This window comes from Octopus bimaculoides, chromosome 8, assembly GCF_046866305.1.
Source record: "Octopus bimaculoides isolate indiv1 chromosome 8, ASM4686630v1, whole genome shotgun sequence".
Lineage (NCBI taxonomy): Eukaryota > Metazoa > Mollusca > Cephalopoda > Octopoda > Octopodidae > Octopus > Octopus bimaculoides.
Genome location: NC_142935.1, coordinates 89,329,523 through 89,357,488, shown reverse-complemented (window position 1 = coordinate 89,357,488; position 27,966 = coordinate 89,329,523). Strand labels below are relative to the sequence as shown.

At 38.4% G+C, this 27,966-nt stretch overlaps 1 protein-coding gene across 4 annotated transcripts; it reads right to left on the bottom strand.

Annotated features, from left to right (window-relative positions):
- Positions 1-217: 217 nt before the first annotated feature.
- LOC106876543 (uncharacterized) lies at positions 218-13,677 on the bottom strand. Of its 4 annotated transcripts, none has more exons than XM_052970244.2 (3): positions 13,469-13,677; positions 8,874-9,101; positions 218-5,797 (listed from the first exon to the last, which is right to left on the bottom strand). In XM_052970244.2, exon 3 carries the CDS (start codon positions 5,312-5,314, stop codon positions 3,572-3,574), a length of 1,743 nt encoding a protein of 580 aa, XP_052826204.1. In that variant the 5' UTR covers positions 5,315-5,797; positions 8,874-9,101; positions 13,469-13,677; the 3' UTR covers positions 218-3,571. The 4 variants fall into 4 exon arrangements, with proteins under 4 accessions (XP_052826204.1, XP_014780616.1, XP_014780615.1 ...); XM_014925130.3 differs by having other exon boundaries at positions 8,874-9,067; XM_014925129.3 differs by lacking the exon at positions 8,874-9,101.
- Between the last annotated feature and the right edge of the window lie 14,289 nt (positions 13,678-27,966).

The window sequence follows — 27,966 nt, the reverse complement described above, 5'->3', positions numbered from 1 at the left end:
ATTGCATGATTGTTGTAAATGAATGTCATTCATTTCCACTAATCTGCAAAAATAGTCATGGGAAAACATTACCTTGTTTGGAAACAGGAAGGGTATCCAGTTGTAGAAAATTTGCTACAATAAATTCCATTTGAGCCATGCAAGCATGGGAGAGTGGATTTGAGAAAAATGATGATTGGTATTAAAATGTTCAATGCACAAGTAGACATTAAAATAATTTCTTTTCGCTGCTTTACATCTATTTATTTATCATGTTAGTAGTTTGAGATAGTGGGGTTTTTTGTTACCTACACACACACACAATTGCAAATGAGTGGTCACTGTCATAAAAGTGGTATCCTTTGCTTCTAATCTTGTATGAAAACATGTCTGGTTATCTGGAAATGTTACCTTGCTTAGAAACAGATGAGGTTTTTGAGAAATAGATGACTCAAAATATAGATTACTTGTCATGTACATAGATGACACCTGTATGTAAATAGATGATTGCACATAGAAATAGAAGACCCCACATAGAAATAGATGACTTCCACATGTACATAGATGATCTTACATGTATATGGATGATTTTTTGTATTTATATAAATGTATATGTCCCAACAAATGAAACCATGGAAACTATGTATTCATAGAAAAAAAAAATTGATGTACAAAATAAACGGTTGAACTGAAATCTTTTCATGAAGTTGGGGAAGAGGATTTGGTTTCTTAAATCAACTGCAGTATATCACTGGTATGGATATCCTCAAACTCAGGTGATGTAAAAGGCAAAGTTGATTTTCCCATGATTTAATCTCAAAATCTGGAGTTAAGTCTAAAAGACTGTTAAAGAATTCCATCAAACACTCTCTTACTGATCAACTGAATGCTTGAAAATTGACTCTGTAGTGGATTTAGCCAAATCAGAGGCACTAAATTATATTGTGGTTATAATGTGGAATCACCTTTCTGTGAATGTGAAACAGTTCTGCACATGATTTACCTGCTGGTTTGTTCATTAATAGATTACGTAGGTTGTTTGAATGATTTGTAAAATAATAAAAAGATTGAGCGACACTAGATTTAAAAAAAGTGTAAAGATTTCACACACACACGTATATACATGTGTGTGCATGTGTGATTGTTTACATTCCGCATCTTCACATGAAGCCATTTGAGCAAAATTGGTGATGTTAACATGTCATGTTAAGAGGGGTTAGTGATAGAAAAGGAATCCAGTCGTAGAATAATCCCCCAATAATAAATATTTGCCTTACCCATGCCAGCATAGAAAAATGGATGTAAAACAAATGAACAAACAAAATAATAACATAAACCAATTTTTAAGAAATCTGTTTCCTCAGTCTGGTATGTTTCTATTTTATCATTGTTTTAACTCTTTAGCATTTAGATTACTCTGTAAAGTGTAATGCTTATCTATTCAGATAGTCTTGAACAACCATGCATTATCTCATAACCTCAAATTCCAATGTCATTATCATCATCATCATTTATCGTCCGCTTTCCATGCTGGCATGGGTTGGACGATTTGACTATTTTTAGAATGACATCGTAGGGTTGGTGTGAGAGGTCAGCTCTGGTTGATTTGAACATAAAACAAGTAAAATATTTGGCTGGATCTGTCTATTTTAAATGCTAAAAGGTTAAAAGTCAGTTTCAATGCTGGTATGGATTGCACAAGTTTGCCACATAACATACTGTCATTTACCTTTTGCCATTTCATTCAAGAGGCTCAACATTCTGAGATTTGATTCTACCATGTCTTTCTCTCTATGGGAGCCCTCCATGATAGCAGAGAGTATCTTTTGACTCACTATTTGTATATCACATGTCCATACCTGTATTCATCAGATTTTAATGAATGCTTGGTACATAGCTCTTGTTTTAGTATGTTAAATGAATGAAAGCTAAATCATTCATAGGATGATTTACCTGGGGAATAACATTCCCCAGGTGATCTGGTGGCACAGTTTTCTACTGACACATAAATGAAATAATAGAAAACATAGTGTTCTGTCAACAGATACTAGCAGTAGAGGAGTAATAAATTTTTAAGAGTAAGAATAGCAAATGAATTGGAGTGGGTGGGTGGGAAGTGATCTCTCAGTGGTTAGGGCACCAGATGAACTGGAAGGAGTGATAAATTCTTTAGTATTTAGGACAGCAGAGAAACTAGAGTGATGTAGAGTATAGTGTAGCACCCACCACACACTGTAAAGTGGCTGGCATTAGGAAGGGCATCCAGCAGTAGAAACCATGCCAAATCAGATTGGAACCTGGTGCAGCTCTCTAGGTTGCGAGCTCTGGTGAAACAGTCCAACCCATGCCAGCATGGAAAACAGACATTAAATGATGATGATGTCCGGAAACATTATGTAGAGAATGAAGACTAAGTCTCCCTTTGCTTAGGACACCAGTTTATCATAGGAAACATTCCTCAGATTGACCTGGTGTGGTATCTATTCTTACTGACAAACAACTGAAGTCATGTAGAATATAATTTTCTACTAAGAAACATAACATAATGGTTGCAGCAGATTTGAACATTTGACCCATGGGCAGATAGTCTAGTTCCTGTCCCACTTCCACGACACTGTTTGTAGTCACAACTCATTGTCATTGTCCATTAAAGTCAACATTCCAACAAAAGTCTTCATCCATGCTGCCATGAATACAACGTTCCATGGCAGGCCTTTGTTGTTGGTGGGTAACTGAATACATGACTACAGTTCATTAATGGTGACTTCATGTTGATTGCTGGAATGTAATAAAACTAGCTGATCTAGACTCTGCCCCTTGGATGCTCAGTAGGGAGGACATCTATTGAAGAAATACAAGTACCAGTGCTGTATTGAGTCCACAATTCAAGAAATTCAGCTGGCCCAGTCCATTTAACTGCAAATGGGGTACCACGTAAAGTTACAGTTCATCTGACTTTTAAATAGGTACAACAGGAAAGTACAGTCAACCTAAATGTAAATAGGTACAATGTGGAAGTGCAGTCCATCTAGCTGAAATGAGATAAGGCGGGGAGTGTCTTACAGCCCCAGTTCATCTAGTTGTAAAGGAGGTACCACACTATATGACAAAGTGTATAGAAAGGTTCTAGTGTAGAGAAATGTGCAGAAGTCTGGAAAAGATTATTGTGAAACATACGAGGCTACCACTGTGCTGTAAGTTATGTAAATATGTGTATGTGTCCTAAAGCAGAGTTAACTGGGATAATAGAAAAGAGTGGAATTGCATAGCAACAATTATAATAGGTACTATGAATTGGTGCAGCTCACTGTTTCAGTAACAGGGTGAACCACTTAGTAACTAATGCATGTATTACTTAACTTGAAATGTGACCCAGTAGTCAACAAAATGAGGTACATACAAGAAAATATAGGTCAAAGATCTAAATGAGGTAGATACAATGAAAACAATAAGACAGTAACATGATCCATAAAAGGGAAGTTAATGTCATCATATTAATTTAAATAAAAAAATATAGAAGAAAATTTTCATTCTTTCCTACATTTCTATTAAGATTGTTGTAAAAATCAATCAAGACAGACAACAGATACAATCACGAAGTATTGTTAATAACATTACGATGTCTCTTCATATGTATCTGTAATGAATTATAATAAGAAAACCTCTTGTCACATGTATCACAGTAAAAAGGTTTTTCTCCACTGTGAAGTCTAGCATGTCCCTTTAGTCCAATGTTTGAGGAGAATTTTTTACCACAAATATCACAATGAAATGGTTTTTCCCCGGTATGGGTTTTAACATGTTTTTTCAGATATGAACACAAGGAAAAACCTTTACTACAGATATCACAATGAAACGGTCTTTCTCCTGTATGTGTTCTGATATGTACCTTTAAGCCACAACTTGTAGAAAAGCTTTTCGTGCATATTTCACAAATAAACGGTTTTTCTCCACTATGAGTTCTCTTATGTACTTTTAGTTCTGAACTAATTGAAAAATCTTTACCACATATATCACAATGGAAAGGCTTCTCTCCAGTGTGTCTCCTGATATGTACTTTCAGTTCGGAACTAGTGGAAACATTTTTACCACAGATTTCACAATGGAATGGTTTCTCTCCAGTATGAATTCTAGAATGTACTTTCACTTTATACCTAGCTGAAAAGCCTTTACCACACACCTCACAGCAAAAAGGCTTTTCGCCAGTATGAATCCTTGTATGCATTTTCAGATCAAAATTAGTTGAGAATTTTCTGTCACATACACTACAAGGGAAGAATTTCTCACCAGTATGTGTAGCTGAGTGCAATTTCAGTTTAAAGCGTTGAGAAAAACTTTTACCACATACATCACAATGAAATGGTTTCTCACCTGTATGTGTTTTCATATGTTCCCTTAGTCCTGAGCTGGTGGAGACATCTTTACTACATATTTCACAATGGAATGGTTTTTCTCCAGTATGAGTTCTTGTATGAACTTTGAGTTCAGAACTGGATAAGAAATTTTTACTGCATACCTCACAATGGAATGGTTTCTCACCAGTGTGTATTCTTGCATGTTTTTTCAACTCAGAATTGGTAGAAACATTTCTGCCACATATCTCACACTGGAATGGTTTTTCTCCAGTGTGAATTCTTACATGAACCTTTAACTTAGAATTAGTAGAGAAACCGTGACCACACAAACTGCAGGAATAAGGTTTCTCTCCCGTGTGTATTCGAATATGCATCTTTAGTTTGGAATTAGTTGAAAATCTTTTACCACAGAGATTACACTGAAATAGTTTCTCCCCGGAGTGTGAACTTAAATGTACTTTCAATGTATAATGGTGTGAGAAGTTTTTCCCACACACATCACAATGGTAGGGTCTTTCTCCTGTATGAGTTCTATGGTGTTCTTTGAGACCTGATCGTGTGGAAAAGTTTTTGCTGCATACCTCACAGTGGAATGGTTTTTCTCCAGTGTGGGTCCTAATGTGTTTCTTCAAAACAAAACTTGTTGCAAAGCTTTTCTCACAAATCAGGCAATGGAATGGCTTCTCACCAGTGTGTTTCCTTAAATGAATTTTGAGTCCAGATGATGTGGAACAGTTTTTATCACATATCTTGCAAAAAAAACCTTTCTGATTATTGTGGTGATCTTTAGTATGTGATTTCACTTTGAAACTTTGAGAAGTGGATGATATTTTACAAATGTCTGGTTTTACATCATTAGTATCAAACAAGATTTTGGCACAGTGGTTTGGCTCAGAAAGAGCTGAAACTATTCCATCACATAATATTGGTTTTGTATCAGTTTTGTCTTCAATACTAACATTTTCTTCCATGATGGCCATCAAATTTGTTCTAGAACATTACACAAACTTTATTCAATGGACTTCTCAGATATTTTGATCGCTAAAGCAGTAAGTTGCCTGTTTTACTTTCTTGCTCTTATTAAAACAAATACCTGAAACCAAATGAATACATCATCTCAGATTTGAAATATTTTACAATAAATTAAAAACCTATTATACTTCCTTGACACAACTAGCATTTCTCAGTTGCAATATCTTGCCTGCATACTGTATTAAAAAAACAACTTTTGTTTGTCATCTTATCGACTTGGATGGTCTTAGGCTGTTTAATATGCACAGAGAAACAACCAAACATAAGTTAGCTTGAAGGGAAGTAACACATTCAGCACAAATCTAAAATCCCAGGTTTCAGTGGTGCTGCTGCTGATAATAATAATAAGAGTGTAGTAGAATCAAATAAAAAAAAGAAAAAACAATCTTCATTTTTTTAGATCTTTCTAGTTCACTGTCACAATATTTCATCTGCAAAAGAAAAACAAAATAATAATAAAAACCTAAAACAAAAGCAGAAATTAGAAGATCAATGCTATTGTAATGCTAATGCCCACTTTTCATTGCTTGCAAGGGTCAGGTGGAGTTCATTGAGGTAGAATTTTCTATGGTTAAATGCCTTTCCTGTCACCAACCTACACCTGTTTCCAAGTAAGGTAATATTTCTCCATGGTTAGACATGTTTCCACGGAATATTAGAAATGAATGGCACTTTCTGCATGATAGTGACATTTATTTATAGCTACCATGTGATTTCAAGGAGACACAAACATATACATACTCTCTCTCACATACATACACATATCTATCTATATATATATATACTACTGGCACTTCATTGGTTATGATGATGAGGGTTCCATTTGATCCAGTCAATGGGACAGCCTGCTTGTGAAACTAATGTGCAAGTGGCTGAGTACTCCAAAGATATGCATACCCATTGAAATACAGGTACTACTCATTTTTGCTAGCTGAGTAGAATGGAGCAATGTGAAACAGAGTGTTTTGCATGAGGACACAATACACCACCAGGAATTGAAATCCTGACCTTATGATTGTGAGCCAAATACCTTGACTACTAAGTCAAGTGCCTCCACAGAGCATCAGGCTCACAATCATGAGGTAGTGAATTCGATTCTTGGACCCAGCTGCACGTTTGTCTTCGACCAAAGATACTTCATTTCATGTTGTTCCAGTTCACTCAGCTGTAGAAATGAGTTGAGGTGCCAAGATTTATTGGCCCTTGCCTTTCCCTTGGATAACATCGGTGGCATGGAGAGGGAAGGCTGGTATGCATGGGCGACTGCTGGTCTTCCATAAATAACCTTGCCTGGACTTGTGCCTCAGAGGGTAACTTTCTATGTGCAAACCCATAGTCATTCATGATTGAAGTGGGTCTTTATATACATATAGGATGGCTTTCTTTCAATTTCCATCTACAAAATCCACTCAGAAGCTATTGGTTGGCCTGGGGCTAAAGTAGAGGAGACTTGTCCAAGGTGCAAAACAGTAAGACTGAACCCAAAACCATATGGCTGGGAAGCAAACTTTTTAACCACAGAGCCATACTTGTGCCCACTAGCGTAGCTGGGGGGCACTTTCATGGGTCTGGTAGGCAATATGTTTTTTTTGTGGGGTCCAGGAGCGGCAAATGGAATGGCCACCCCAGGCAGCACACACTCTAGCTATGCTATTGCTTGTACCTGAATATGTGTCAATACGCAAATGTATTTTGAACTAACTTAAATATGAACAAATTCCTTAAACTAGATTATCTTTTAACTGTTTACCAATAAGCCACAATAGCTGTGGGGATTAATGGGCTAGACACTTAGCCATATGTTCACCTCTTATTACACCCAACGTGATATCTCTCTGAACAAGGTACATAACTCTGTTATGTACATGTTGGTCTTACAAACATTTATGATCAACTGTAAACTGGTATTTTTTTTCCCTTTAAGTCAGTGGGGAAGGCAGTGCCTATGAACTTTTACAAGGCCTATGAGACTGATAGGAAGGAAGGAGAATAGATATCATTAAACTGGAAAGTAGACCTAAATGCTTGCAACAGAATGGGCTCAGCTAAAGGCACTCAAAGTGCCAGATGGTGGTATTAAACCAGGCAATAGGTTAAAACTACCATCCAAATGTCCTGAACACATTCAAACATGTGGATGCAAGACCAGTAATTATAAAGATAGGAGGAGGGAGTTAGATGATACCAGCGGCCACAGTATATGACCGGTAGTTTATCAAGGGATAACAGAACGTGAAGAGTCAGAACAAGTATCACAAGGTATTTTGTCAGATGCTCTAATGATTCAGCCAAACCTCTGTCATATTTAAACATTGGTTCATTTATAATATTGGTAAAGTGTCAAACGTTCTGATTAATCAGATTGGTAATTACTTCATGGAATGTAGAAAAAAGAACAACATGGCCAGCACCCAACTGGTTTGGAATTTGGAAGGTGAAGGGTTGTAACTAAATATTGCAAAACATTTTCTCTGGGATTCTTTTGATTCTGTCAGCCATCATCCTAAAGTATATCTTTTATCTTTTACTTGTTCCAGTCATTGTACTGTGGTCATGCTGGAGCATTGCCTTGAAGGATTTAGTCAAACAAATGAGCCCCAGCACATATTTTTAACCTAATACTCATTCTAACAATCTCTTTTTGCTAACCGACTATATTATGTGGATGTAAACAAACCAACACCAGTTAAGTGGTGGTGGGGAGCAAACACAAAGATACACACACACACACATAAATATATATATATATACATACACATGCGTTTTTTAATAATAATTGACATAAACCATAGAGTAACTCAAGGAGTGAGAGTTTAATGTATTGGCACTTGATAAGTTACTCTGTAACTTTTGCAAATTATTAATAAAAAACGTACATGTATATATATATATATACTCTTTTACTTGTTTCAATGATTTGACTGTGGTCATGCAGGAGCACCGCCTTTTTAGTGGAGCAAATCGACCCCAGGACTTATTCTTTGTAAGCCTAGTACTTATTCTATCAGTCTTTTTTGCTGAACCACTAAGTTACGGTGACGTAAACACACCAGCATCGGTTGTCAACCGATGTTGGAGGGACAAACATAGACACACATTACACATACATATATATATATATACATATATACAACGGGCTTCTTTCAGTTTCCGTCTACCAAATCCACTCACAAGGCTTTGGTTGACCCGAGGCTATAGTAGAAGACACTTGCCCAAGGTGCCATGCAGTGTGACTGAACCCAGAACCATGTGATTCATAAGTAAGCTACTTACCACACAGCCACTCCTACATGTGTATATATACATATACACAGGTTTTGAGCTTTTTTTCCAGTTTGCATCACCAAACCTACACACACACGCATATATATATAGGATGGGCTACTTTCGGTTTCTGACAATTAAATCTACTTGCAAGGCTTTGGTAGATCTCAGGTTATAGTAGAAGACACTTACCCAAGGTACCATACAGTGAGATGAACAGTGATTGAGAAGCAAACTTCTTACCATACAGCCAGCCATGAAAGGAACCTGTTGTTTGTGTCTCCTTGTCTTGACATTGCATGATAGTTGAAAATGAACCTCACCATCATAGAACCAGCGTCTCTCATTTTCATTCTTTCATGGAAGCATGTCCAACAACAGGAAAGCATCTCAGTTGATAGAAAACTGGTGAAGTTGGTGTCAGGAAGGACATCTAGCTGTAGAAAATCTGCCTCAATGAATTCTGTCTGACTGATGCAAGCATGGAAATGTGGTTGTTAAAATGATGATAATGACACACACACACATTATCTCAGTTATTAAAACCTTCAATAATTTAAATACGTTAATAGTTACCATAAGTAGCAAAATTACACTAAAAAACAAGATATCACAGCCGTTTTACAGGTAGGGATACCAAGTTAAAGTGATACATTTTGAGAAGATATGGATAATAATAATAATAGATGGAGCAAAATGCATGTCAATAAAAGTTTCTTTAATTCCTACACGTTTCGAAATAAATGAGAGGATCTTTCACAAAGAAGAAAGAGCTGTTGGGGTTCCTCATATATTTCTCTTCAGGGAGTTCATAATAAAACATGTAATAGCAAGACAAAAACGAAATGATGAGGTAACTTACGAGCAGAGATGTTACATGGTCAGTGACCGTTAGAAGGTTTATATATATTGAGTTCTTTCAAAGTTAAAATGATTTTTAGTAGCTTTGAGTTGCTTCATAATTTTTGAGCATTCTTTCATAGGCTTGTCATAAAAAACCTTGTTTCATTTGTGTAAGCTACTTAAATTTTATAATTGCTGAGCATTTTACTGGTTAACAAAGATTTGCTGCTAGTAGTAATACAAATAAATGTCATAAGTAGGTATGAATCTGAAATTTAGTTTATATTGCCAGATTTAGCCATTTCACTTCACTTCTCTCATTTATGCTCCTGAAAATGTCTGATGTTTTCATACAAACTGTAGGCTTTCAGTTCATTTAGAGAAAGCAACAAGAAAATCTTCTAGTATGGTTACATAACTGATGTTATGTCAAATCTGGCTACAATGGAACTTAATCTTCTTCTGAAAGACAATGATAAGAAAGAAATAAAATATACTATCAAGTATTAGAGTTTACTTCAACTATGATAACAAATAGATCGCCTGACTGGCCTTCGTGCAGGTGACACGTAAAAGCACCCACTACACTCTCTGAGTGGTTGGCGTTAGGAAGGGCATCCAGCTGTAGAAACTCTGCCAAATCAGATTGTTGGCTGGTGTTGTCATCGGGTTTCACCAGTCCTCAGTGAAATCGTCCAACCCATGCTGGCATGGAAAGCGGACGTTAAACGATGATGATGATGATATATATATAAAATAATTAAGGTGGTTAGATGCAATTCAAAACCAAAAAGGAAATAATTCACCACTGCTAAAATGTGATGAAGGGTGCAAGGAGCACCAGCATTGCTAGAAATAAGAGTCAAAGAACTTTTTACTCACAGAAGCACAATATATATATATATATATATATATATATATATGTGCATACAGAGTGTGAGAGGTATTTGAGGACATATTTGGTAATTTAAAACAAACTTTAATCTAGTAAAAACCAAATATATTGTAATCAAAATTTGTGCCCATATTCTTGTTAAGCATTTTTATAAGATTATTCTATGAATCCAACTTCAGTTTCTATGACTGCTTCAATGGAAGCCAGAATCATTGACATATCTGCACTAAATGGTACTTCTTCATTTTGGACAAACACTAATGGATGCCTTCAGTGTAGCTATGGTATTGAGAAAATGCTGATTAGTCTCCCTTCCACCAATGCTCCAAATGAAACAGCCCATGGGGTTTAAATTTGATGAATTTGGAGGCCACAAGTTTGGTATTTACATGATCATAAAGATTGGTATCAATTCTTGGTTTACATGGGTTATGTCAGAAAGTGATGAGTTGTGTTGAAACACGTTTGGCCTTCCACTGCATCCATCCAGGGTTTAACTACTGTCTTCAGCAGTTATATAATTCTAAGACCCTATGGAAAGTTGTGAGATGGCATGGCATGATCTTTATTACTCAGTACTCCTAAAACCATCACAGTTACTGGAAATTAAGTGGACATCACTCCGGGGATATCAGAAAGATCTGCATATAACCATCTGTCATCTCTCCTGTTAAACTTCTGGTTGAAGTTTTTCTCATCAAAGAACCAAAGCATGCCAACTTCATGAGGGTTTTTAACTTTGTCAAGAAATCATTTGGCAAAGATTAAACATTTTTCCTGTGTTTTTGCAGACAAGAATTGGTTTCTCCTAAGTACATACAACTTGTATCAAACATTCTTTTACATCACAATTTTGTTGGTCCACTCTGATACCGGTATTTTATTTGGTGATAAGCCCTCATTAATTTTCTGGGATCATCATGAATTGTGGTTTCCTTATAGTGCCTGAATGTTTAGAATGTTTTTTTGTTTCTCTTTGATTCAGTCAAAACATTCCCACCAGAGGCTTCCACTTTCAGCCAAACTCTATGTGCAAAAGATCTTGCAACATTTAGAAAGCCAGCAATTTCTAAATTGCTGTGTTTTGCAAATATGGCAGCAATGAGTGCATGTCTTTTTATTTCTTGCGCTAGTATTTTATATGGCACGAGAAATCTGAAAGAGATAAATCCTTTTAAATGATTTGAAGAGAGTAATACTCTGATAATTAGAACCCCCCCCCCCCCCAAAAAAAAACAGTCCTTTCCAAGCCATAGGTTCATAAGGCTGGTTTGCTGGATTCTGTGACAAATATATTTCTCCCCTTCATAAAATGCTTGTTTATCACAGGATTACTCTTTTTGGTAGCTGAATGGACTGGAGCAATGTGAAATGAGGTGTTTTGCTCAAGAACTCAATGTGTCACCCAGTTCAAGAATTGAAACCACAATCTTATGATTATGAGTGTAACACTTTAACCACTTAGCCATATGCTTTGACTACTCTGATAAGTAAGTGTCCTCAAATATATTTCAAACCCTTTATATAATGTCTGTTTATATTTGCAACCAATAAGAGAAATTAATTCATTGAATACATTTAGATATGACTCACACAATGAAACAAAACACTCATAAACCAATGAAGGAGCCTATATGAAGTCACTCAATATGCTAGAAATACAAACCACATTTTTCACAAATCACACCCAAGAGCCTATAAACACAAAGAAAAAAAAAAGACGAGAATATGACTGGAATACTTTTAGTCATAGGTCAGCTTAATCACAGTTAATCTGGGGTTAGACTGCATTAGTGAACATGAAAGGACATCTGACCAGGTGTGGGTCTTTGTTTCCACAGTAAGTCCCAGCTTTCTCAGAACTGGCCACTATATGTACAAATATTTCTCAGCATCAAATACCTCTTCATCATCATCTTAACAATGCTATATTTCCCATCCAAGACAGACATCTACAACATTTCTCAACATTACAATACCATCATAACTATAGTATCTGTCCCACTCACAAAAGAAACATCTACAACAGCCCATAACACTACTACAACATCATCCTAAGAATACTATCTTTCCTTCTCAGGGCATAATCATTATTAGTTCACTTGGAAATTTTAGGGGTTGTGTGTGCATCAGGAAGGGTGTCCAACTGCCGAAAACTCTGCTCCAACGGGCACTCGTCTAGCCAATACAAGAGTGGAAAATTACTCATTAAAACGATGATGATGAATCTCTGGATCTTATCTTGTTCAGGGACTTCTTAAGTGTCATCGGACAACTCGATATATGACTGACCTGGGGCTACATGACAGCCTATTCGATACCACGGTGTTATAGTAATATATAAGTTTTGATTCAGACAATAACAGCAATACTCGAAAATGTATAGAACCGAACTGCCCCAGCTAGTTTGAAATAGAGGAGATGAAGGACAGAAACAACGGATTAGATTCTTTAATATATTTAGTTACGTCCCTTTAAGTTCCAGATTCAGATCCAGCCTTTACTACTTTTCGCCTTCGTTAAAACAAGGCACCAGTCAAGTACTGGTTCCTAAATAACCAATTTTACCTCTTCATTGAATTGTGTTGCCTTGTGCTAATGATGATGATAACTGTTAAGTTAAAATCCTCTAAGGGTCAATTTGCATTTATCTTCTTAATATCTCTTTTACCTGATGCTATTAATGTAATTACCCGGACAGCACTTTGATGACCTTGTGCTAATGTGAAAGACCAACACACACACAAACATAAACAACCATAGGCATGCACATAAACACTGGGTTTATCGGTCCGTACTCATTTTCAAAATTAGTGACTAACGATTTCCGTTTTAAATTAATTTATGAATTTACTTTATACTCTGTATTTAGTATTACTTTCCTCCTCCGCTAACAAAATGTGCAATTTGTGTGTGTGTGTATATACATACGGACATATACATATATCTATATACACACACACACACACACAAAAGTATGTACATTTGTATGACCATAAAGCAAACCCGTCTTGGGAACACTAATATCTTTACCAGTTCTCGTAGTGTTGTTGTTATTCAAAGAAGCAAAAGTAAAGAACAACATATTATTTATACTTACTGGTCAAAACAACACGTTTGATATGCTGACTTTCATACGAGTCTTATCTATGAATGGATAAACAAAATTTTCTGTTTAGCTGCAACAATAACAAACAACCAACCCACCAACAACAACAAATGTAGAATAACTTAAGAAAATGATTGGAATTCGTTCAGGTGAAGTCGTGTGTATTGAAAAGGGAAGCCACTCTTTAACGGTGTAGACTTATAAAATTCTCTTATGCAATACTGGCCACCACCTTTCTGTTAATTATTGATCCCACTATTTCTTAAAAAATCGTTTGATTTTCTGTAAACTTCGACAGCCCTTTCAAACATCGTTACAGAGTTATTGAAACTATCTAAACGCAAGTTCAGTATTTAACAGCCCTTTAAAACTTTACTGCATGAAATGTTTTACAATAGTTCTTCCCAATTTTTATTCAAACCTTACAGATGAAAAGGTTATGAACTTATACACACGGCTGATTTTAAAAATGATCGAGTTCTGATTGATTGCAGAGAGTGTGTGGATAAATAATGCAGAGATAAGTCACCAATCGATATCAATTTATCTTATCTACCTTTTCCATTGTTCTTCTCCACAATGCTAGCACCCTTTTATTGATTGGTACTATTAAAGCAGCGCGGATCCGAACGCGCAGTCGCGCGTCCGCGCTAGCTAGTCTTGAGTGGTCGATCCTAACCCTAACCCTAATCCTAACCCTGTCCCTAACCCTAACCCTAACCCTATCCCTAACCCGCGTGTGCAAATGAATACGTGTTTAGGGTTAGGGTTAGGGTTAGGAATAGGGTTAGGGTTAGGATCGACCACTCACGACTAGCTAGCGCGGACGCGCGACTGCGCGTTCGGGTCCGCGCTGCTTTAGTAGTACCTTATTGATTAATTAGGAACAACATATCCACGACCACAAAATTATTTGATGTTGTTCTATAAGCAGGATATAGTTTGACTTACTGATTACGAAAATCGCCTTTTTTTCTAGAAATTAATTATGAAGAAGTTACAAGCATTTAAAGTTATGTGATTTTAGCCAATCGGCAGCGTCCAATCAGATGAAAATTTGAAATACTCCAAGTGGTCGGAATCAATTTAACAAGGTCCTGTACTCCTATTCTATTCAAGTACAATCACCAAATTCAATCAAGGTTAATCTGACAAAACTTTGAATCATCACGGACGCTTTATTTATGAATGCGGTTTGTAATAAGACATGGTAAAAAGAAAGTTTTATAAGTTGACTCTATAACAAATGCATGAATTAGGAAAAAAAAAAAAAGAAAAAATTAAATTAGAAAAATGGACGAAACAGAACAAAATATGTTTGATGATGTAATGAAACGTCGAGCGAGAGCTTATTTACCGCTAACCAACGTAGTTTTTTCCCTTGAATAAACACCAATGGCTTTATCGAAAGAGGAGGCTTGCACGCATCGACTACTAATTGCTACCACACACAAAAAAAAAAAAAGAAAAAAAATCATAGCCCTGGGCATAGTTTTTTTTGGGGAAAATGATTAGTTGATTATGCATGCAAGCTTCCTCCCTCTAATGCCAATGGAAAGACCGCCGACTTACGGTTGATACAGCAGGGACCTGTGTCGTTGCAGGCGTTGCTTTCAGATTACAGAAAAAGTCAAGGCAGAACATGTACCACAAGCTACCTTGCCCAACGCTATACAATTTCGGCAATTCGCTGTTGTGGTTTGATGCTTTTATCGACCCTGAAAGGGTAAAAAAAGCAAAGACTGAACTCGGTGAGATTTGAACTTGAGTGTCGTAAAAACAACGCTAACTCGTCGTCTTCACCTGAAATCAGTTAAAAATAATACCAGTGACATTTCTTGCATGAATGCAAGGTATGCCATGCATGATTAACCCTCTGCATATCCAAAACATTTTCATAATTTTGTTCTGAACGTTCATGTTTGTTTCCAGACTTTTAGTTAACCTGTCTCATACGTTCTCAATAATATAATTCTTGCTTTTATAAATCCCAAGTGGTTGAAAAAATTAGGAATGAGTATCATATATGATGCATGAACTCCAAGGAAATAAGTTCCATGCGTCATATGTGATACAAAAGACAAGTAAATAGTTAAGACGAAGGTACACGTATGCCAAAGGTATACTTCTTCAATTATAGTTCTTGATTTATAAAATTGCAAGCTCTAGCTTAGTTAAAGGAGACACCCACTGGAATACAGCCATGTCCAATAATTAACTAATTTATCTTTCCAGTTCTGGAGAGTTATCAACTTGAAACCGTTCGGTAAAATTAATTGACTGTTACGAAACTATAACATTATATATTTAAATAATAATAGTAATTATAAAAAAAAAAAGAAAAAAAGATTCCAGATTTTAGCACAAAGCCAACAATTTTGTGGACAGAGATAAGTCGATTATATCGACCTCAGAACTCGATTGATGCTTAGTTTATTGGTCCTGAAAGGATAAGTCGACCTTGGCGGAATTTGAATTCAGAAGGTACAGAAGTGGAAGAACTACCGCTAATCATTTTCCGAAGCATTAACAATTCTGCCAGCTCACCACCGTAATAATAATAATAATAATACTAATAATAATAATGGTTTCAATTTTTTGGCACAAGGCCAGTAATTTGAGGGAAGAGGGGTAAGTCGATTACTTCGCCCCCAGTACTCAACTGGTACTCATTTTATCGACCCCGAAAGGATGAATGTTGAATACCGTGTTAAGAGCGTAAATGTTTTTTCTTCAGTATGATCGTATAAGTTTTTCATTCCTAAATGCTTGTTAAACTTTAAGTCTCATAATGTATGTGAATGTTTGTGTGTTTTTATGATAGAAAAAATTTCCTGTGTCTGTAGTTGTTGAAAATTTTGCATCTGTCTTCCTTATGCTTGTTGAGATCCATTAAAATGGAATTCTTTTCAGAATTACATAGGCTGCAAGACCTTGTCCCTTTCATGTACGGTTTGCTTCACCAAGTGAATGACGAATTTAATTTTCTTCCAGTTTCCAAATATATATTGATTGTTTGATTCTGAAAGAAGGAAGAAGTATCACTAAATTCTATTGTTTCTAAGTTGCTACTTTGACCTGTGATCTACAACTTTAAAGGCTATTACTCGCGTCTGCCAAACATCGTTCTGAAATCGTGAAACACTTGAACCTATAAGTCAAAGAAAAGTTACAGAAAATTCGGCTATTTATTCTGACGAATGGCCAATATACTTCAATCTAAATCGTCTAAATTTCCGTCATTCAACTGTCAACCACCTAAGACATTATATTGATCCAAACGCTGGAGTCAATACTGAAATAACTTGGTTGGATTCGAAAATTAGTATTTTGAAAAAGATGAGACGAGTGAACCAAAGAATCTCTCATTCTCACCTCGATTATTTCTATTAGCTATAGATGAGGAAGAGTGCCGAACACCTTTTTCTTACGTTTTAGCAGATGTTCGTTCAATTCATCGATAACATTATTAAAATTTGTATTTCATCTCTATTATCAAATTGCTATTCAAATTTATTATAAATTCTTTTGTACACATTTAGCATTGTAAATATATTTTTTTCAAAATTCTTACTATTTCAATAATAATAATAAAACCATATTTCATTTATGTCTTTGCAAATAATAACAAGAAGCAAAAAATAAATAATAGCCGTGTGTTTTGCAACATAAAGTTAGGAAAATTTATCCGTTTTTCCATTTTCTTCGCGCTTTCTTTATTTCTCCACCACAACGATGACATGGTGCAACATTTTGTTCATCATCTAAAAGGTAATTTCTTCGTGAAAATACAACTGCTTTCGTCTCGTCGGTGATCACATTGTAAAAATCTTTAGCAAACATCTTAAGCGTTTTTAGAAATAGAAAAGTAAACTAAAAAGTAACCTAAAGTAATCACCCTTTAAGTTGTAGCAGGGTTTCTACTATACTCAATGTGCACTGAGGAATTCCTACTGTAGATCCAGCGACGGTTGTGCAATTACCATGGCTGTCACCAGGTAGCCATCGACAGTTAACGTGCTTTGTCGGCATACTACTCGGGACATACTCAACACGCAAATTTAAATTTAATCTTTAATTTTTAACTTTATGTGTGTGTGTGTGCGTGCACGCGCGCGTAAGGATAGCTCAATAATAAACAATGCAAAGAGAATAAAACAAAAAGACAAATTAATACCGCAATAGTAAATTAGGGTAGAAAATCTCATTAAGATAAGAAACGCTGGTAGAGTTCATTAGATATATTGGCTCCTTGAGGTGCACATGAATTCTGTTTGGGATCTTTGGGGTTTGACGGGCAACATTGTTTTTGTAGTGTTTTTGGTACCGAAACACTTTCAAACTTCGAATATTTGTATATTTTGTGGTATAGAACAGATAAAAAATTTGTATTCGAAGTTATTTTATGTAAAAAATTGTCGTATTTCGGTAATTTCAACCAATCACTGACGTCTATTGTGGTGAAAACAATTAATGCCGTAACGGTGTCATGGGATCTTTTCCCTTGAATAAAATTAGTCCCGTTGTTTGTCAACAACAACTACAACCATAACCCTAACCCTAACCCTAACCCGAACCCTAACCCTAAAACCAGAACCCTAACCCTAAAACCCTAAACCCTTACTAGGGAATAATGATATAATTAAACAGGGAATAACACACTTGACACCGAACAACAGTAACTCTATTCAGCTGAATAGACGTCAGTGATTGATTGAAATTACAGAAATACGACAACTTTAACATAAAATAACTTGCGATGTACAATTTTTTGTTAAGAAGGTTAAGTGAAGAAGTTGTTTTATATGACACATTCTACCAGTGTCCCAAGTTTGAAAGTGTTTCGTTAAGAAAACAAATGTTGCCCGTCAAACCCCAAAGGCCCTTCGTATTGGTTAAGTGTGTATCAACATGTGTTAAGGTGAACAAATGCGATAGGCATGTGGGTGTCTTTAAAGTAAACAAATAAATGACAACGATTCATAGTTAAAATAATTTATTTACTGTACTTCCATTTTCCTTTGGTATACAATATTCTTCACTACATGTAATTGTTGTCAAAACTGAAAATATTTGTGTGTGTGTGTGTGTGTTTCGTTCATCTGACTTTGTTTCCACATAACTTTCGGAAAAATGGATATCTTTTATTGAGATTTTCTTTATAAATACCTTTCAGAGAGTGTAGATAACAATTATATATCAGAATTTGATGTGGGGAAAAAAAAAAAAAAAAAAATCTCCCGAGTGTCGGGAAATAGCTGTGGATGTTACTGTTATTTTTCTACAGTTGAAGGGAAAGGTTGAAAGAAAAAGAAATAAAAAGTGTTAAGCAGAGAAGGTATAGTTGAAGTGAGTGGCAATGCGAGAGAGAAGAGGGTGAGAGAGAGAGAGAGAGAGAGAGAGAGAGAGACAGAGAGAGGGAATGAGAGAGAGAGAGAGAGAGAGAGAGTTCGTGGTGTCTGAAAGGAAGGTAGCGTTCGTTTTGTATTTTTCAATGTTTATCAGTATTTTCAGAGTAGACAAATACATAACCACAGCAAATATTGGATCTCACTTTTACATTTCTACATTATAATTAATTACCATATTCTGTATACTAGGTCCTCAGCAATATTGGGTATTGCTTTTACTTTTCGACACTATAATTGGATGTTACTTTTAAAGATGCTTACACTTTTTGTATTTCGTAGAATTTCCCAGGTTCCTGCTTATGCATAATTATTCGATAGTTATTAAATGATGTCACTATTTACAGATGCATACATTTTTTATATTTTCTGTGAAGTTTTCACGGGTGCAGCTAATAAAAAATTATTTCTCCAAATAAAAATTTCTTAGGAAGATAAATATGATTGAATTACTTCCCCTTGTCTATCAGACGATCTAAAATTTTGGTTTCCACATTTATTAGAAACCCACGCAAGGCGGGGAGCTGGCAGAATCGTTAGAACAGAGGTTTTTCAACCGGGGTCCATATGACCACTGGGGTCCACACAAGCAAAATAGTAAATTTGGGGTCCACAGTAGTATTTTAAGGGACCATAAAATTTTTTTGGTTTAGATGTATTTATTGGAAGAAACAGCTAGGTTTCTTTCTCTCACGTTTTACATAGTTCCACGTGTTTCTGGCTACTTGAAAATGTTCTCTGAGAGAGTGCTGTTGCCAACCTACACAAGTGAATATGTAAAAAACAAAATCTATAAAGATCGGTGGCTATCAAAATCTATAAAACTAGATTTTAAACATCGGATGGTTATGGGAGTCCACCAGAAAAAGAAAAACTGTCAAAGTAACGTTGGCTCTCCGACAGGTTTGTGGTCGAGCTTGTGGTAGTTGAGATCTCGAGACCTCCGACGTTTTTGGCCCCTGGACCATATCCCTGCTCACCGCTATCAGGGTGGAATCAGGGTGGAAATTACTGTCCGCAAGTGCGAGCTCTGTGAGTCAGAGTGACTGTTCCAGTGCATCTCCCTCGCTATCCTCCTGGGGCAATGCTTTTCCATTTTGTCTGTTGGTGCCATTAGAAATGTTTCTATATTGTGAGAGGTCAGACTAAAATAGTAATCAAAGGGGTCCTTTAAAAAAATGGTTCAGAACCACTACGTTAGAACGCCGGGAAAATGCTTTGAGGTATTCGCTCTGACTCTTACCTGTTTCGGTCATTTGACTGCGGCCATGCGGGAGCACCGCCTTTAGTCGAACAAATAGAACCCAGGACTTTTTCTTTAAAAGCCTAGGACTTATTCTATCGGTCTCTTTTGCCGAACCGCTTTGTGACGGGGACGTAAACTCGCCAACATCGGTTGTCAAGCGATGGTGGGGCGAGGACAAACACAGACAAACAAATACATACATACATATATACATATATATATATATATATATATATATATATATATGTATATATATATATATATATATGTGTGTGTGTGGGGGGGGGGGAATTCTATCTGTGGGTGTGTTTGTGGAGTTGTTAGCTAACTCCTCCTACATCGTTTTATCGTTCATGGGATACTCAGATTGCTGAAAAAAATCGGCAATAGGGCCCCTGAAAGGGATCCTTATATATATCTAATATATTTCATTTTAACAATCAAGGGAAATAACCCATTCGCCCAGATTTTAACAGCCAAGGGAAATAACTCATTCTGCGCCTGTATATTCTGGTTTCAAATCTCGCCGAGATAAACTTTGCCTTCCATCCTTTCAAGGTCGATAAATATAAAGCACCAAATAAGTAGTTGACGTGATGCTGCCATTTTCCCTTAGTATCGCTGGTCTTGAGCCCAAATCAGAAACCATATACAATATCGATTTTTCGTAATCTTAGGTTCCAAAGTCTGTTTTGATAACTGATATTTTTCCTGAACCAGAGATGGTCACCTCGGTGAACACATTCTAAATTAAACAAATATTAAACACATTCTAAATTAAGCAAATATTAAATATATAGACGTTGGCGTGGCTGTGTGGTACGAAGCTTGCTTCCTAACCACATGGTTCTGGGTTCTGTCCCATTGCTTAGTACCTTGAGCAAGTATCTTCTATTATACCCTCGGGCCAACAAAAGCCTTGTGACTGAATTTGGTAGACGGGAAATGAAAGAAGCCTGTTGTGTATGTATGTAGATATATGTGTGTATGTGTGTGTGTTTGTCCCCTAACACTGCTTCACAACCGGTACTGGTGTGTTTACGCCCCATTAACTTAGCGGTTCGGCAAAGAAGACCGATTGCATAAGTACCAGGTACATTCGACTAAAAATTCATCAAGGCGCTAGCCCAGCATGGCCGTAGTCTAATGATTGAGATAAATAAATGAAATATAGGTAGCTCTACATTAATATAAATGATAAAGTTTATTAAAACTGTACTACGCAAGGTACTAATCAACTAGTTAGGCTGCCGCGGGAATCTGAAGTTCCTACTCATAGGTTAATATGCTTTATAAGAGGTTCTGGACCATCAGTGTCCCGACAGCAGTGGCGTATGGTGGTTGTTGTACTGGGTGTGCTGCCACACCCAATGCCACAAAATTCCAAGCAGGGGTATAACAAAAGTTTTCCATTAAGATTTGTGATTAAATTAATGAGTAAGGTTAATATTTGTAATGAATTTGCCATTTTCGATGGGTGCGCAGCGCACACCTAGAAGACCCGGAATATACGTTCTTGCAGAGGGGGCCAAGTCAGGAGATTAAGGTGAGTGGTCTACCAATTCGAAGCCGAAGTCGCATATTTTCCGTAGAGTTTCATGTGCTGTGTGTGCTGGTCCACTGTTCTGCAAAAACAGGACACCCCACCTCAGCTTTCTATGGGTTTCTGCTTCAAAGCTTCACGCAGTTCGTCCAACAAAGCTATGTAGTATTCTACGTTAATGGTGCGAGCGACCCTTTGGCAAGCATGCTATGAGCATGTTCTTTGTTGCAGAACACTAAAACCAGATTCTTTCCAGTTGACTTCTGCGTCTGAAACTTCTTGGGATGCGGTGAATCGCTGTAATACCACTCCATTTATTGCTGCTGGGTCTGGGGATCATAATGATGGAGCCAAGTTCCATCCATAATGACTGAACGAGCCATAAAATCAGCCTATCCTACTGAAAACCGGTCCACAATCGCTTTTGATGTCGTCAGTCTGACGCACTTCTGATCTGCGTTCAGGCATTTCGGCACCCATTTTGCAGAAAGCTTTCTCATGTTGTGGATGATGTGGCTAACTCTTTCGCAGGAAACCCCCAGAATCTCAGCTATGACTTTAGCTGAAATCTGGCGGTCCTCGAGAATCATGACGTGCACAGCATTGGCTTTGAACTCTCTGGTTGCAGAAGTTGGTCGTCCTGACTGGACTTTATCTATGACCTCAAAATGACCAGCATCCATCCTTCAAGACTTCCTTCATCTTACCATGGATTTTCGCCACTCCTTTGCCTTGCGAAAAGAAGAACTTCATGACCACCCGTACTTCAATTTTACCAAAATCCACAGTAGGAGCTGCCATTATGTTAAATCTGCAAAAAGGAGAAAGATATATTGTATACCGTCATGATTTTTTGCATATCTTCTAAGTATTGGTCCTACATCTCCCGTAAAGGTAGCAGCTCTGCCCTTTCGCAATACCCTTAATACCAGGAACTTTTCCTCATCCCTTCGTACATGCGCATATACACACGTGCACATTCATACATACATATACAGATAGACACATAGATACATACATACAAACATACACACATAGATATATACATACATTTCTCTCACATGAACACGTACATTCGTACATACATATGCACCTACATACATACATGCATACATACATACATAGAGTTCGTCGGGTAACTGAGAACAGACTTATAAGAGAAAGAAATCAACAAAAAGCAAAGATATTGAATTTTAAAAATAAAAATTAAAAAAAAAATAAATAAAAAGGAATAGAAACAATGCATTTTCAGAGAAATGATTAAAAATACATTACTTTAACTCTACTTTTTCAAGTAAGTATTGTATAAGTGGTACTTTTTGAAAGTACCACTTATACTTCTCTCCGAAAATATAGCTCCCTTTGCTGTTGAATAAAATTAAACACGCAGAAGGGAAGTTTCAACGTCTCCCTTCAATTTCCTTACACCATTTACGTGACTGTTTTTGACAAGAAATTTCGCTTTCATGTAAAACAATGATATTTTGTAGTCATTATCCGTAATCTACTCCCAAAACATTTCAGTAACTCTACATTGTATCACTTGCAAACTTATATGTTTTATGATCATTAAAGTGTAACGACCTCCACAATAACCAGTCTTCAATTTGATTTTCCGTTCCTAGGTTAATCGGAACCATAGATCGTCGTGCTACTCATAAACATTCTCGGTAGTTCAATTATTTGGTGAAAAAATACCACCAAAGTAACTTCAACCGTCCAAAGGACGGGTGCGTTTGCGAGTGTGTGTGTGTGTGTGTGTGTGTGTGTGTATCTATCTATCTATCTATCTATCTATCTATCTATCTATCTATCTATCTATCTATCTATCTATCTATCTCTATGGACGGACGGTAGACGTGTCGGCTCTGTAAGTTTTGCCTTTTTCATGTTTTAAAAAGTTTGTTTGTAAAGTTTATTTTATATACAAAGTTGTATAACAACTTGTAGACTCTCTGGTGCAAGTTTTTTGCGACGGAAATCTGCCCTGTGTGGCACATTTCCAGGATATAAAAACCAATTTCGGCTTTCTAGCCATTTTTTTTTGAGATGATGGCGTCTTGTAGCCATGAAAATTTTTGTGAAACGAACGCTGCAGTCTGCAGTGTTTCGTTCGAAAAAGAATTTCCTAGTCTTCCTTCCTCACAGTTAAAGGAGAGAATGGAGAAAAAGAAAGACTCTGCTGCTACAGCAGTTTTGCCTGCCAACGTAACCAGTGACAACAACAACAACAACAACAACAACAACAGCAGCAGCAGCAGCAGCAGCAGCAGCAGCAGCAGCAGCAGCAGCAGCAACAACAACAAGGACACAAATGTCCTTGCTAACAAAACCACTGTCCTCACCACTGATACCACCACTACCGCCACCACCACCACAACGAACTTTTCCGAGGCTTTGAAGCCTCGGAAAAGAATTTTGAATATATCGAAAGAGAAATTACTTGCATGCAAAAGCATGCTAAGTAAAAAGGACGTTACTGTCCATCTTCAAACGCCCGCGGACTTTAAGATAAACATCGAAAAAAAAACTATCATCTACAGAACCATTAATTTAAAGACAAAGACAGTGGAAAAATTCACCCAAGAAAATGTTGAGAGATGCTTAAAGCCGATTTGGTCTTACAAGACTTACATAACGAGAGGTTTGAAATTCGGAACGATAGAAGTAAGACTAGACAGCGAGCAGCGAGCGAAGGACCTCTCCACTAAGTCATTACAGCATGAGAACCTGCTCATGATCCCTACGTACCTTGGTCGTAGGGTTACGAAAATAAAAATTTCGAATGTGCCTCCTGAAATTGAGGAAGAATGGCTAGTATCTGCCATATGTCTAGGCATAGAGGAGGAGATAAACATACTAGAAGCATCTGCCGTTTGCAATCAAAACTGGATTGGCCAGGAATTTCAACTCCTGGTACAAATTGATCCAGCAAACTGGGAAAAAATTCCACATAGAATCCAATTAACTGAGGATTCAATTTTTCATGTTTTCGTCGAAGGCAGAAGGCCAGTTTGCTACGTTTGTAGTAGCAAAACTCACCTTCAAAAAACATGCCCAGTAGCCCAGAAGAAAAGGCAACAACAACGGCAACAATACAAAGAAAAACAACAACAACAACAACAACAACAACAGAAGCAACTACCAAATACCCCCAACAGAAAAACCTTACTACCAACACCACCAGCAACACAAAAAACAACAACAGAAATATCAGCAATAACCACAACAGAAAAGACAACAGAAACTGCAAAAACAGAAGAAAAAAAAGAAAATTCCAAGACTGCCTCTCCCTCCCCCATATCACATACACCACACATAAATAACAAGCAGCCAACATCAATAAAAACAGCAACACAAACATTCACAGAAACACACACAGACGCACAAAATTTGCCGTTACCTCTTTCTGACTCCTCAGATCTCCCATCATCCGATGAAGAGAGTGGGGAGGAGTGGAAAATAGCTACGAAAGGAAAGAGGAAGCGCAGTAAGAAGAAAACAAAACAAAATGCAAACACAAACAAAGCAGGGAGATTCACATCTCCCGAAAATACTACTAACACCAATAGTAATATAAAAAAAACAATGCTAACAGCAATAGACAGTACAAACACAGAGTTGATGAATTACATCAACTCTAAAACAAACATCACAAATAACGATATCAAAACCAACAACCACCCACGTACAACACCGCCAAAACACATTAAAATTATTCATGTAACACCAGCATTACACAACACAATAAAATCCCTCTACCCCAACTCGGTAGGGGGATTCCAGAAATATTTGTGCAAGAAATTGTACAATAGCCTCCTTGGTGAAAAATCCAAGGAGGAAACAAAACTTTCTAACGGTAAGTAACACCCTGTTCTTTTGTTTTGTGCTTTAAAGCACACGTATAAATAGAATCATGGTGAAGATTGGCTGTGTGAATGTGCGTGGCTTAGGGTCCCCTTGGAAACAAGGGTACCTCTTAAATGACATCAAGTCACACAATTTGGATATCATAGCCATTAGTGAGACCAGACTCCATGAACCGCGGGCCCTAAAGTCCATGTTTGGCGGACAGTTTAACATTTATTTTTCTCCCTGTCTGCCGAGGATGGGCGGTAGTGGCACGGCGGTTCTTTTTCGCAAGAGTCTGGATCTCCAAGTAAAGACGATATTTACGGACCCGGAGGGTAGACTGGTTGTCCTAGATGTGGACGGCAGCGATGGAGGCGCTTTTCGGTTGCTGGCAGTTTATGTGCCTCCTTTAACAGGTCGGTCAGACTTCTTTCGACGTCTAGAAGTATTCCTGGGAACGTCTCATCCCTTACTTTTAGTGGGGGATTGGAATGCTACCTTGGACACGCATCTAGACTACGTGGGGAGTGACAAAACTAGAAGGGGATGCAAAGGCCTCATAGACCTGCTCAGACGCTTCCAGTTGTCTGACAGGTACCGACTCGACCACCCAAATGTGCCAACGTGGACTTGGAGCAACCGCATTGGGTCGTCGAGATCGTATCTAGATAGGATAGTGTGTAGGACAAGAGATAGAGATAGTTTAGGATGTCCACAGTTCCACATAGTCAGCTACACGGATCACAAACTTGTGACGTGTACGCTAGACTTAGATAAGGCACATAGGCAGGGTCCCGGTTACTGGAAACTAAACGCGTCTTTCCCGTCGAGACAGGTTTTCAGAGACCGGATTAGCACGTTAGTAAAGAGGGCTTTGATGGGAGCCATCGTCAACAACAAATGGTGGTTTGCCCTCAAGAGAGCAGTAAGGGCGGAAGCAATAAGGTATAGCAGGGCACTAGCTGTAGAGAGGAACAGAGTAGAGGGGGAGCTAGTGATAAAGTTAGAAGAGGCATTGCAAAGTGGCATCGCATCCGACGTTTTAGCGGCGAGGTTGGCCCTCGACCAACACTTCAATGCTAAACACGAAGGGTGTGCTGTCAGGGCAAGGATGCGTGCTCTGAGGAATGAAGGTGTTGGAGCCGCACGAGAGGCCCGGGTGGCGGAGGCGCAGCGGGGTAACAGAGCCACCATCCGGTCTCTGGTAGACGAACAGGGGCGCGAATTGCTCGAGCCGAGCAAGATGTGCGAGGCGTTTCAGCGGCATTTTGCCCGACTGTTCGGGAGGAGTGGCGAGCGAGAAGGCAGGGTGGACTTTAGTGCCTACCTGCACAGCTTGCCACGACTCTCGGCAAGAGAGGCGGAGTGCTGCGAAGGGGTCATCACGGCGGAGGAGGTGAGGGACGCGATGGCGGGTTGCTCGACGGACAAATCTCCGGGTTTGGATGGTCTGCCCTACGAGCTTTACAACTGTATGCCAGACTTGTTTGGAGACGTCTTGGCGGCCGTGTACTGCAACTGGCAGCAGAACGGGAGCATTCCCGGTTTTGTGAGCCGAGGAGCGGTAACGCTGCTGAAGAAAGATCCAAACAAGGGGGACGCCATAGATAACTTTAGGCCCATCACTCTGCTCAATGCAGACATGAAAATTTTGGCCAAGGTGTTAGCCAAGCGGTTGGCGCTTGTCATCGAGAAACTGGTCGGCACGGAGCAGACGTGCGCCGTGCCGGGCCGGAGCATCCATGACAACCTCCATCTGATGCGCTACATCATAGAGAGGGTAGTTAAGGAACCTGGCATGGGTGGGGCCCTGATCAATTTGGATCAATCCAAAGCTTTCGATAGGGTAGACCATCGATACTTGGAGGCCGTCCTCGAAGCGGCCGGCTTCGGTCCCGTTTTCCGCGGCTGGATGGCTGCCTTGTACACAGGCATCCGTTCGGTTGTTCGCGCCAATGGACGTCTATCGGGACCCTTCGACATTGCACGTTCGGTTCGTCAGGGATGCCCCCTGTCGCCGCTCCTGTACGTATTGACTCTCGAGCCACTACTGCGGAAGCTGGCGACGCTGAGGGGCATCCCGCGAGAACTGGGGTGCGGGACGAGCGTGTCGGCATACGCGGACGACGTCACCGTCATAGCGTCTAGCCACGAGCACATTGAGCTTGTCGGCGAGACGCTGAAAGACTACGAAGCGGTGACGGGAGCGAAAATCAACCGGGATAAGTCGGTGGGTTTGCTGCTCGGCACCTGGAGAAGCAAGCCCATACCGTCCGGCAGCGCCTCAGTAGTGGGACGCTGGACGGACGGTCCGGTCAAGTTGCTCGGAGTCTGGTTCGGTCCGGACCTGCAAACGGAGAAGAACTGGGACGAGATAACGAGTAGGGTGGCCACTCTCTGCCGGCAATGGTCCGAGAGGAAGCTGTCCCTAAAAGGTCGG

Bases quoted from the DNA above. Each gene is read 5' to 3' on its own strand.
- LOC106876543 (XM_052970244.2), bottom strand. From the start codon at position 5,314: ATGGCCATCATGGAAGAAAATGTTAGTATTGAAGACAAAACTGATACA.